The sequence below is a fragment of the Oryx dammah genome, unplaced genomic scaffold (genome assembly GCF_014754425.2).
Source record: "Oryx dammah isolate SB20612 unplaced genomic scaffold, SCBI_Odam_1.1 HiC_scaffold_1, whole genome shotgun sequence".
In the NCBI taxonomy this organism is placed as follows: domain Eukaryota; kingdom Metazoa; phylum Chordata; class Mammalia; order Artiodactyla; family Bovidae; genus Oryx; species Oryx dammah.
The window spans coordinates 59109971-59121650 of record NW_024070185.1 but is presented as its reverse complement, the minus strand read 5'-3'; the positions used below and the strand labels follow the sequence as shown (position 1 = coordinate 59121650).

Here is an 11680-nt window from a genome sequence, read left to right as displayed (position 1 = left end):
CACAGAGCGAGGCTGCCCCCTCACCATTGCTTGTTCTTAGAGCTGAGTCCAGCCTACAGACCCTTCCTCCACGAACTCAGGGAAGAATGTGACCACACCACACAGAGGCAAAGCCCTGGACTCGGGGTCCTGACACTTGGGTCCAGCTGAAGGGGCTGGACCTACAGCAGAGCTAACTCTGCTTGAGGACAGAGAGAGGCTGAGGCCCACTCTTTTGCTTCCTCCCAGGCCTTGTACCACCAGCTCTGCCCACCTGGAGCTCCTGCGCCTGGTGTTTCTCTCTGCCTGGACACGCTCACCCAACTCTGAGAACAGGCCACTGCTGAGCTCCTGTGGAGACGTGCCACACAGGACCCCTCCAAGGAAGGGCTTCAGGGCCAGCCTCTGCTCCAGAGCCACTTTGCCTGAGGTCAAACCTCAGGGGTTGGGGGCACCCAGGGAAGAGCAAAGATGGGGGGATATTAAGGGCCTGCATCATCTTTGACTCCTTCCTCTATCTAATCCTGCTTCCCCCTCCTTCCCCTCACAGCTGTTGATCCCTATAAACATCTCACATCCCAAACTCTGTCTGGGCTTCGCTTTCAGAGAACGTGAACCGAACAGTTGACTCCGCTCAGCTGAGACCCTCTGGGTCCTCCCTGTAGCACTTCACATGCATCTGTGAAGGCTCTGCTTGCGGGCTCTAGGGTCCAGAGAGACCGAGACAGGGTCCTTAGGCGCTCCGGGCCCTCCCTGTGCTGTGCCTCTCCCCTTGCCATAGTCACCCCTCTCCACCAGCCTGACTCTCTCGCTGGCTCCTTACACCTCTGCTCCTTCACAGCCCCAAGCATCTATCTCTATGAGTCCTTCTATGGCAGCCACATGGCCAGGGTGGCCCATCCAGGCACCCTCAGGGACCAGACCTCCTCTCTAGGTCAGTCCTGCCCCCTTCAACGGCAGGTCCTGGGAGAGTCATTCCTTCAGTGCTGGATGGAGACATGAGTCAGGAGACTCAATTCTGCATCCTTCAAACCGTTTGCTAAATATGGTCTGGCATGCATTTCATGGGCACAGAGAAAACGGCTCTTCCACAAATAAAAACAGAACATCTCTTTATTTGTGAAGCAAACAACAGCTTTGTTACATACTGTTAATATAATATAACATTTTAACTTATTCGAAATTACCTTTCAGTTGGTGATTTTTCCATCATTCTTGAGTGATGCAAGTCACAGTCTCTAAGAATAGAAGTGACCCATAAGAATAGAGAAACAAAGTCTCATGCAAATATGAAGTCTCAAAGTCTTCTTTCTGGCTTTCCTATTAATAAAACATCTGGTACTTTTTCTCTTCTGTTTCCTTTTGTGGTTTCCCAACCCTGATTCTTGGGAGACCCATAAAAGGATATGCATTTTCAATTATAAAATGAATCGCCAGTTCCCAGGAAACAGCCCTTTGGTTTCAGAATTTCAGGGTGGATTTCAGGTAACAGGTAGGAGGCAGGTCTCAGAAGTGGGCTCTGCAGTATATGCACAGGCAAGTAGCAAAATGACTCACTTGGAATAGATAAAACAGTTTGGTTTCTAAAACTGTCCACTTGAGGGCGCTGCTTCCTCTGGTGGCAATAGAACCAGTTTCACAGGCATCCTGAGACAACTTGAGATAACCAACTCTGTTCACAATGAAGTCCAGTGATATTTCACTCCACCTTACAGATCAGAAGAGCTGGCCCACCATGCCATCCAATATTGCCTGGTCACTCACTCTCGATCTCTCGTAAGCCCCACACTGTGGGTAGGGTCCAGCTGAGCTCTCAGGGGTCAGAGCTGACTCCTATCTGGTCCCATCACCATAGATCTCCCAGGCTGGAGGGCATGGCAAACCAGGATAAGATGGGCCAGGAGTCTGCTGGATACAGGCTGGACAGGACAGAAATGCCAAGCTGGAGGAGTGGGTCACCAGAGAAGGCTTGCTGGGGGAAGAGGAGTCTGACTAGCAACAGAGCAAATCCTGGGCTTTCCTGGTGGCTCAGTGGTAAGGAATCCGCCTGCTAATACAGGAGACTTGGGTTCAATCCCTGGGTCAAGAAGATCCCCTGGAGAAGAGAATGGCTACCCACTCCAGCGTTCTTGCCTGGAGAATTCCATGGACAGTGGCACCTGGCAGGCTACAATCCATGGGGTCACAAAGAGTTGGACACAACTGAGCGACTAAACAAGAGCAAATCCTGGGGGGCTGGTAGATTTCACATGAAGGTCCAGAAGTCCCGGGCACCTGCCACTGGCTGGGCATGGCGACCCGGCCCAGTGAAGAGAGAAGCCTCCTGGCGAAACGTGGCTACCGTGAAGCTGGGGCTCGGGGCCCCCTGAGGATCCTGGCTCCTTGAGTCACAGCTGAAGCAGCAGAGGACGCAGGTGATGGCCACGGTGACCACAAATAGCACGGCCACCGTTCCGATCACTGCTGTTTCCATGGCCCCGGGTGACCTCTGACCCGCTGAGCAACCTAGGGTGTTTTGGACCTCACTTGCTCCCCATCCGAAGCCAGGAGCTGCTGGTGATGGCAGGTACCCTTGCTCCTCCGGCTGCTCTCCCTGTGGTCTTCTAAGGAGATACTGGTCTGAGGCCCTGGCTTGTACCCCCTCTGGGCCGTTGGGCACCCCACATGGCTCTATTCCAACCTTAGTGCATCTCTGTCACTCTTTTCTCAGCCTTGGGCCAGGCTTCCAAGAGCCGTGGGCAACTCCACTGGCAGCTCTGGAAGAAGCGCTGTCCTGAAAGACGTAAGCTCAAGACTCCTTGGATGCAGGAGCTGGAAGGAGAGCGTAGAAGTCTTTGTTCAGAGGGAGCCCCGCTCAGCCCTCTGGTGACGCCTACGGATTTCAGGAGTGTTTGTATACTCGGACAAAAGACAAAACACTCCCCCTTCTGTGGATCCGGGATGCGCCCAGGCTCCTCCCTTGGAGGAACCTTGGATCAGTCCTTGAATCAGCCCCACTGCTGACTCTTGAACCTCTCCCCTGAAGGAGGGGAGGAGGCAACGTCAGCTCTGAGCCAAACACAGGGTCACCACGAGCGCCTGTCTCATTGGCCTCCTTTTCTGCACATACTGCACATACTCTCCATACTGGGAGAGTGCTGTTTAGATGGGGCAGGTCACTCTCTGGGTGGGATACCTGAGCCCTTCAGTAACTCCTGTGGGCTCCTTAGTCCCATCCTCTGCTCCAGCCCCACCCCACCCCCCTTGCTGCCTGCTTGTGCCCACTGCTCACACTCAGGTGCTGTGAAAACTTACCCTGGGCTTCCAGAGGGGCAGCTATGGCTGTACACAGTGCCGGGGCCTCCTGACCTGATGGCCACCCCAGGGCCCAGGCCATGGCACGCTCATCCCTGGGTGCCTCAGCCTTGGTGCTGCCTGGAACGAAGCTCTGAGATGTCTGAGCAGCTGTGAGCACTTCCTGAATTCCTTCCTCCAATTGTGAATGAGGGCCCAGGACCCGCACAGCTGCCGGCCCCCTTGGTGACTGCACTCACCCCACCCCCTATGCACACCCATGCCACTCCGGCCCTGCCCCCTGCCAGCGTCTCTGGTTCACTGGGTCAGGGGAGCAGGGGTGAGCCAGGCCTGGGCCACTCTGTCTCCCACCCTCACTTGATCACAGCCTTTCCACAGCCAGCACCTTCTGAGACCACCACCACTTCCAGAAAGGAGGCTGAATTATTAACCGTACTTCATCCAAACCATGAGAAAGGGTGTCATAACAGACAATAATTCCAGGTATCAGACACGGCCAGGCACTGTCTCATATAATGGTTCCAGCAACACTGTGAAGTAGCATTTTCCCCATTTCAGAGATAGTCATAGCCCATGGCCTATTGCTATTAGTAGTGATAACTAGAGCACCAAATAGCCAAGAAGGGGCTTCCCTCCCTTTCCTCCTAGTTCAGAGCTCTCTCCAGGTACCACCACTCCACAGGGCAATTGTCTCCTTCTATAGATTTACTGATCAGAATGTGAAGACCCAGAGAGAGCCAAGGGCTAGCCCAGGGCCACACAGCCTGGATCCTTTTCAATTTCTTCAAGGCCCTGAACTTTCTTTGGTCCTAGTGTTAGGAATCTGCTTATGCACAGAATGGGAGAGTGACTATCTGGAATAAACGATACTCTGCCAAATTCTCTCTCCTCCCCTTTCTAAGATAACTGCACAACCCACACAGAGGAGGAGCCCGGAGCCAGCTGGGGCTGCAACAGGAAGCTGGACATCTTGAATTACTTGTATTAACTGGAGTGACCAGAAGCAGGGGTCAGGAAATATGACGAACCACTCTGTGGGGACTATGGTTTCAGATTGAATTATCAACGTCAGTCCGTCATTTTGGGAGGTGGAGGGCACCAGGGGGACTGCTTGTCCTAAGAGTTTCTCCAGATATTTTCTTTTCTTGTGGATTTTGTAATCTTATGACAGACAGCCCCTACCCATGAGCCCCAGACACAACGGGGCTCTGAAAGATGTCTACCACTTAGACATACATCTGTCCTCCCAGCATCTATCACTGTCAACTGGTCAGAGAAAAGACCATGGCCCATACATTCCATATATATACATGCACACACACACACATAAACATATATATATATATAGAGAGAGAGGCCTTATCACATGGCATGTGGGCTATTAGTTACCCATTAGGATGGAACCAGCACCCTCTGCAGTGGAAGCATGGAGTTTTAACCTCTGAACCACCAGAGAAGTCCTTCATAGATCCCATTTACATTAAGAAGGGGAAGGTGATGGCAAGTATCCTGGTTCTCCCAGAGAATGCTCGAGGCCACACATAGGAAAGGCAGGCCATCCAAGGCTCACATCGGGCTCTGCAGAGGGATGAGGGAGGTCCAGACCGGCAGGCTATTGACCTCCACACACTCCAACACTGAGCAGATGGAGTAGTAAAGCAGGAGCTCTCTCAGCAAGGCCCTAGAAGCTTAAAGGACTCATCCCTGCAATGTCCCACTACTATACTTGGAAGCCCTCAAGCCCTAAGCTTTGGGCAGTGATGATTCCAAGTACATTTACTTTTCCAGAGAGCATGAAGCTCTGGAAACCTTTCTCAAGCGTCTGTCACGTGGGCTGGTTCCACACTTGGGCATGGGGGGCCCTCAAGAGTTCTCCAATCTAGGAGGACAGGGGCCTTTGAATCTCTAGGGAAAGAGATTTGAGTGCGCCAGCAGAAATGACAGCAACAACAACAATAATAATAAATTAGAAACCCATAGGAGTGAACAATGAATCCTTCTTGGGCCAAGACATAGAGAGGGGGATGTGCCTGTTGTTTTCTGAGCCTGAGGACTGGAGCAGCGTGGATGGGACAAGAGGAACAGGAGTAGGCAAGAATCAGACCAGGGGCCTCGGACGGCCAGCCAAGAGGCAGAGACTTGGGCCCAAGGGCAAGGAGGAGGCTACAGTGTGGAGAGGCTTTGCAAAGTGGCAGGGCTGGAGGTGCGCACACTTGGCGGGGTTGTGGCAGGAATCCAGATCAGGGATGAACTAAGGGCAACCATAGGGGTAAGGGAGGGGAGGCAGATTCAAAGAGTGCTATAGACCCTGGATCCTCTTTCCCAAGCCTGAAATCTGGCCTTGCTATCAGTGAATTTGCCTGCCTCTCCCTGCCTCCCACCCCAGGCCTCATAGAGAATCCACCGGGAAATAGAAAAGAAACAGGACATTCTGTTCCAGTGAGTCAGTCACCAGGCCCCTGACTTTATGGCCTGTTCTCCGGCCCCTCCCCACCACCTCGCCTGGCCCTCAAGCCTCTCCCCCTCCACTTCCCACCCCAATTCACAGGACTTCCTTCCTCACTGAAGGCCTCAGAATTAGATTTCCGTCCTGGCTGCGGAATCCTGTCAGCTGCTCTGGGGTAGCTGGGAACAGGCTTTGGCAAGAAGTGTTTGTCACCTATCTCATCTTAGGGAAGGGGAAACTGAGACTCTGAGGAGGCAAGCCCTCTCCCAGGGCCGCCCAGCACCACATTGTCCCTCCTAACCTCACAGCCGCACACACAGACTCCAGCCAGCCACACACACACACACACACACACACACACACACACGCATCGGTGGAGTCAGTCTGGCTGAGACTCAACATCTGGATAAGAAACCCAGACCAGTTTACCAAAGAAACATTCATTCAGCACAGCCATGCAGGGGGCTTCTGCAGGCCCAGAGCATAGTGTGCCCTAGAAGTGGACCAGAAAGAGCCCTGGGGGCAAGCCTGGATGGCCTCGCTCCTCTCCGAGCCCCACCGGTACACAGGGCTGCCTGAAAATCCTAACCATGCCCCCCGTCGGAGCTCAGGCCCCGGGCCTTCTCACCTACTGTCCACGGAGCCCAGCACAGCCATCCAGTCTCCCCCACGGCAGGGCCCACTCAGACATTCACTTCCCATCAGAGAGGAAGCTCCAAGGAAAGGCAGAAATAGGCCTGGCCGTTCCTTCCCTCCCACTTGAGTTACAATCAAGAGCCTCTTCACAAAGCTTCTTAATGGTTTTTATTTCTTGGATTAAGTCACCACTGAATTGACTGTGCAGCCTCAAGACCTCCTTCAAACAAAGGGGCATTGCCAGGGCCCCTCCCAGCTACCTTGCCAGCCAGAGGCCTGGTCATTGAGAGAGTGCAGGGTACACCTGCACATCCACACACATCAGCACGCCTGCCCCGACCGGACTGGCTGTCCATTCTGGTGCCCTTTGGGAGTTAAGGTCACAAGCTGGTGTCTGCCCCCAAAGGACCACCAGCACCCCCTGCACTCAGCTCCGTCACCCTCCTGTGTGTGCAGGGCCAGCCCTGGTGCTCCTCAGTTCTCCTCCACAGCACGCTGGGCGATTAGGTAGACGAAGCCCAAGCAGGGCCCAGTGTTCACTTCAGGGAGGTGCCCTTCTGCATGGGAGCATCGGCAGGTCCACTCGTCTGGTGATGGCAGGGCAGGCAGCGGCTGCCCTGCATGGGCATCAGTGGCGGCCTCGGTGGGCACGGGTGGCATGGTGGGCGGCATGGTGGTGGGCGTGGTGGTGGGCGAGGTGGTGGTGGTGGAGGTTCGCATGGGGCACGTGAGAAATATGGCCAGCATGACGGAAATGGTGCAAGTGTCCCAGGTGGCCCCGGCCCGAGGAGATCCAAGGCTGGGCCCACCTGATCCGGTTTCTCCTTGCAGCAGGGCGGTTCCTTTCCATGTCAGGCTCCTCCTGTCTGGAGTACAAGCAGGCAGCCAGCAGCAGCAACAGCAGAAGAATGGCTGCCGCAGTGCCTATGATCAAGCCCACGAGGGTTGTGCTCTCCAGGAGGTCCAGCATCTGGGAGCTGACAGTGGCCTCCGCTTGGTGGCTTCTCGCTGCTTCCTCCCCTTCAGCAGCCTCTGCTCGGCCCTAGCAGTCACTGGACTTTGTTTTCTCAGCTCCTGTGGGTTGGAGAGCAGCCAGGGAATGTGGGTGCAGCCTCTTTGGGTTGGAGCTGCCAGCTGAGGGGAGGCCCAGCGACTGTTAACTCTGGGGAGGGCCAAGCGAGGCTAGGTGGGGAGAGAGGAGCTGGAAGGAGGGGACTTGGGGCGGGGGGAGAGCCCAGAGGCTAGAGATAAGAGTCTGGGCCCCCATCCCTGCCACCTAGCCAAGTGACTGGGCCAGCCCGTCCCCTCCCTGGGCCTCAGGGCTCTGCTCTCTTAGAGGCAGTACAGCACAGCAACTAAGATCGTGGGTTCTAGAACCACATGACTCACCAGCCCTGCGTCTGTGCACGTTTCCTACACTCTCTGCCTCAGTTTCCTCATGTGTAAAAGGGCTTGTTAGAGTATATTTCCTAGTAGGGTTTTCTGAGGATTTAAGGAATTAATGTTTATAAGGCACTTAAACCAGTCTTGACACACGTTTTCCACTGATATTGAGTGAGTGAGTGAAAGTCACTCAGTCATATCGGATGCTGCGACCCCATGGACTGTAGCCCGCCAGTCTCCTCTGTTCATGGAATCTTCCAGGCAAGAATCCTGGAATGGGCTGCCATTCCCTTCTCCAGGGGATTTTCTCAACCCAGGGATCAAACCTGGGTCTCCTGCATTGCGAGCAGATTCTTTACCACCCGAGCCACCAGGGAAGCCACTGAGATTAAGGCAGTGGAGTTTGGACCAGATGACTTGGGGGGACCGAGTGTCATCTGAGAGACTGCGGCTCCCTGTCCTGCAGCCCACAGTGGCCGCGGGGACTGAGTCACGTTCTGCCCTGCAGTTGTCTCACACTTCAGAAGCTCAGGCCAGCCCAGCAGGCAGGGAAGCCGAACAACTGTCTCTGCATCCTCAGTCCTGCTGGGTCCGGGAGCCGGGTGTCAGTGTAGGGCTGCCGGAGGCAGGAAAGTGGCCTCTGAGGTCAGAGAGGCCAGGCCCCAGGGTCAGCCTCCTGGCTCCCTGTCAACAGGCTCAACTGCCCATACACAGCAGGCTCCCCACTCCATCCGAGCCTCCCCGCTCAACAGTCAAGACACACCATTCCTGCTTGGGGGAGAATTCACAGAGCAGGCAGGACCTGAGCAGTTGCAAATCCCTCTGCCCATCCAGTCCAGAACCCTCTGTTCATCTAGACAAGCACTTATCTATCCCACCACATGGCCAGGGGGCCAGGGACGGTTGCTGGCTATCTTTCCAGGCAGCCCCTCCCACTGTGGGCTTGTCAGGCTGTTCTTACAGGCCTTCCTCACATGCTGCAGTGTCTCCCCCAAAGCCACAGCTCTGCACCTCGATCTTGAGACCATCAGTTCCCTGGGGACCCTCCACAGAGAACCCCTACCCCACCCCCGCTCAAACTCTCTGCCACCCAGAGGAATGCTTCCAGCAGCCCGCCTCCTGTGTGACCTTGGACACACCCCTTCCCTACCTCCTGTTTCCTCCTCTGGAAAAGTGCCAGGGCAAGAGGTGACCTCTGGGGACCCTCCCTCTCTGACCTGGATCTGAGATGAGCTGTCTTAGGGAGGCCCCAAACCCTTAGTGCAAACCTCCTCTGGATGAAAAGATCAAACATTCCCTTCAACCAAATTGGGCTCTGGGGGCAGAGGGTTTAATGAGTCCTGGGGTTTAATGCACCCCATGGGGTGCAGGGTGGAGGGAGGAAGCCACTTGAACTTTTAATGATGCTCAAGTGAGCACTCCCTCCTGCAGCTTCTGGAGGCCTGGGAGGCCAGCTGCCTCCCCTGGAGGCCTGTTAAGGAGGGAATTCTGCTGGAAGGAGGAGGAGGAAGGCAAGCAGAACTTTCTCCTACTTGGGAACTTCTCCAAGGAGACTCCCACTGCATACCAGCCATGGGAGGAGGGCAGGGCCCTGCAAATGGCAGAACTCCCATCAGCACAAAGGGCCCCTTGGAATCATGCAGCTTCAGCCCTCACTGAGAGCTAGAGAAATTGATGCCAGAGAAGGGAAGGGGCTCGTCTAAGTTTCCCCAGCCTCATGGGCTATTCTGTACAGCATGTAATCAAGGCAGCAAGATTCCTGGAGTGGGGGCTGGTCTCCTGAGTGAGAGTCTGAGATCAGCTGTCCCTAGTGATAACAGGGAAAGGATGTGCTGATACGGATGACTCTGGTGGGGAAGGGATTTGGGGCCTCCCTCACTACCACCCCCACATTTATTTTCTCAAGTGCAGAGTCACTCCCTATCTGGACAGAAGATGCACTCCTAATGTGGGCATTTGATTTGAAGCTTTGGGCACTCAGGGAGATATTGAGACCATGGTCCTCCAGGATTACAAGTGACTGAGACTTTCTTGGAGGGGTTGCAGGACAGATGACCTTAGAGGATACGTGACTGTGGGTTCCCTGCCCTGAAAAAACTTTCCTGTGATGTTGTCACTGTATTTCTCCCTTAAGGTTGGGGCTTCTGCACACTCCACTAGCAGCCTTTCAAGCTGAGGGACCAGAGTTCCAGACAATACATATGGCTGATGGGGCAGCCTTTTGGAGTTCATATCATTAGCTTCATGATATGATATGAAGGTGCACCCTAACCCTAATCTCTGCATATAATTGCATGCATGTGAACACTTGTAAACCAACATTGCATTGAAGCAAATTCATGCACCAAGAACTATGTGCACACACACTTACACACAAGTACACACAAGCTCCCTAAAAGCTCACAAACTTGTGCTGGTACCAGCTGCAAGTGGATTTTGGTTGTCCCAAAACAGTAACCATTGTTTTCACTAATTGGTGGCACCACCTAGTGGTGACACTGTAAATAAATCAGTTTTGTATTCAGACTTGTCAAAAGCTATAGTTCCCTGATCTTTGCTTATAGATCATAATTTGAAACCATCCACTTAACTCTTCTCTGTTCCAAATTCTTGTCAAGAACATGTAAGGAATTTCTGCAATACATAGTGCAGATGGAAGCAGATCAATGGATGTATTGACTAAGGAAGGGCATCCCTGGGAAGCCCGATGGGGGTGCTGCCCTAGCAGAGCCACTCTAAGCTCCATGATAGACACCAGGGCTATGCATTAAGATGAGGTTGGCACAGGAAGGAAGCAATTTTGGTGATGCTGGGAACTGCACATGTGTCTGCTTGCAAATCAGCTGGCTAAGGCTTAGCCCAACATTTGGTTTGCACATAAAAGCAGAGACACTGGTCAGAAGATTCCTAACCTGTACGCTCACTTAGAGAAAGGAGACACTCCTCCGGCTAACCTTGAGGGGCCTCCATAAATCCTGAAAGCAAAGTTGCCCAGCACAGCTCAAACTTCTCTCAAGAGCCCTCATGTATTAATCATGGCTAACTGGATGCCCCCACCTAGAAAACTAAACCATAAAGAACCAATGTGCTGGAAAATAATCTGCATAGTCTTTTCTAGAACCACTTCAAATCCCAATCCCAAACATAGATCTAGGTAAGTCCCTCTGTAAAGTGAACAAATAAAGAAAAATTACTAGACACCTGAAAAAAAGATATAAGTTATTGTATCCTTATTACGAGAGTTGCTAAAATCTTGAAAACAGAGACTTAGTAAAATTTCCAAATTTATGTTCTAAATAATATTCAAAAAGTCAATTCATATACAAGTTTGGAAAAATATGCAAAATCTTACTTTCAAGTTAAAAACCAAATCAAGAAAGACTGCTTTGAGAACCTTCCCTATAACTCTGAAAAAGACTAAAGAGAGAAAGAAATACCCAGGAAATGAAACACAGCTGGCCCTTAAACAACAGTGGGGGGACAGGGGCACCAACCCCTACGCAGTTGAAAATCAACTTTGTAGGTGGCCCTCCATATCTGGGGTTCTGTACCTGTGAGTCAACTAACCATGGATTGTGTAGTACTGTAGTATTTAGTACTGAAAAAAAAAACAAAAAACCACGTATAATGGATTCATGCAGTTCAAGTACATGTTGTCTAAGGGTCAACTGCATTCTTGTATGGTAGACATTCCAGAAGTAGAGAACAGAGTCTGTGGAGAAACAACTGTTAAAGAACTAAGGAAAAGTTCCTATCTGAAGCATTGTCTTTTGCAAAAGTTGTCCTGAGTACTAGGCAAACTATTTGAAGAGGCCAGGCCAAAGTTCCTATCTGAAGCATTGTCTTTTGCAAAAGTTGTCCTGAGTACTAGGCAAACTATTTGAAGAGGCCAGGCCAAGCCAAACCAGCAAGATATATCCAGGTGAAATTTGAATAGTAGAA

General features: G+C 52.6%; 2 protein-coding genes across 3 annotated transcripts; both read right to left on the bottom strand.

Annotated features, from left to right (window-relative positions):
• Positions 1-1071: 1071 nt before the first annotated feature.
• Positions 1072-6408, bottom strand: SPAAR (small regulatory polypeptide of amino acid response). 2 transcript variants are annotated; one of them, XR_005725407.1, is made up of 2 exons: positions 3274-4584; positions 1072-2790 (listed from the first exon to the last, which is right to left on the bottom strand). XR_005725407.1 is itself a non-coding variant. In XM_040265671.1 (2 exons), exon 2 carries the CDS (start codon positions 2450-2452, stop codon positions 2225-2227), a length of 228 nt encoding a protein of 75 aa, XP_040121605.1. In that variant the 5' UTR covers positions 2453-2790; positions 6348-6408; the 3' UTR covers positions 1072-2224. The 2 variants fall into 2 exon arrangements, 1 of the variants encoding a protein (XP_040121605.1); XM_040265671.1 differs by lacking the exon at positions 3274-4584 and adding an exon at positions 6348-6408.
• A 92-nt stretch (positions 6409-6500) lies between these two features.
• HRCT1 (histidine rich carboxyl terminus 1) lies at positions 6501-7590 on the bottom strand. Its single transcript, XM_040265593.1, has one exon. It carries the CDS (start codon positions 7323-7325, stop codon positions 6984-6986), a length of 342 nt encoding a protein of 113 aa, XP_040121527.1. The 5' UTR covers positions 7326-7590; the 3' UTR covers positions 6501-6983.
• Between the last annotated feature and the right edge of the window lie 4090 nt (positions 7591-11680).

Bases quoted from the DNA above. Each gene is read 5' to 3' on its own strand.
- SPAAR (XM_040265671.1), bottom strand. From the start codon at position 2,452: ATGGAAACAGCAGTGATCGGAACGGTGGCCGTGCTATTTGTGGTCACC.
- HRCT1 (XM_040265593.1), bottom strand. From the start codon at position 7,325: ATGCTGGACCTCCTGGAGAGCACAACCCTCGTGGGCTTGATCATAGGC.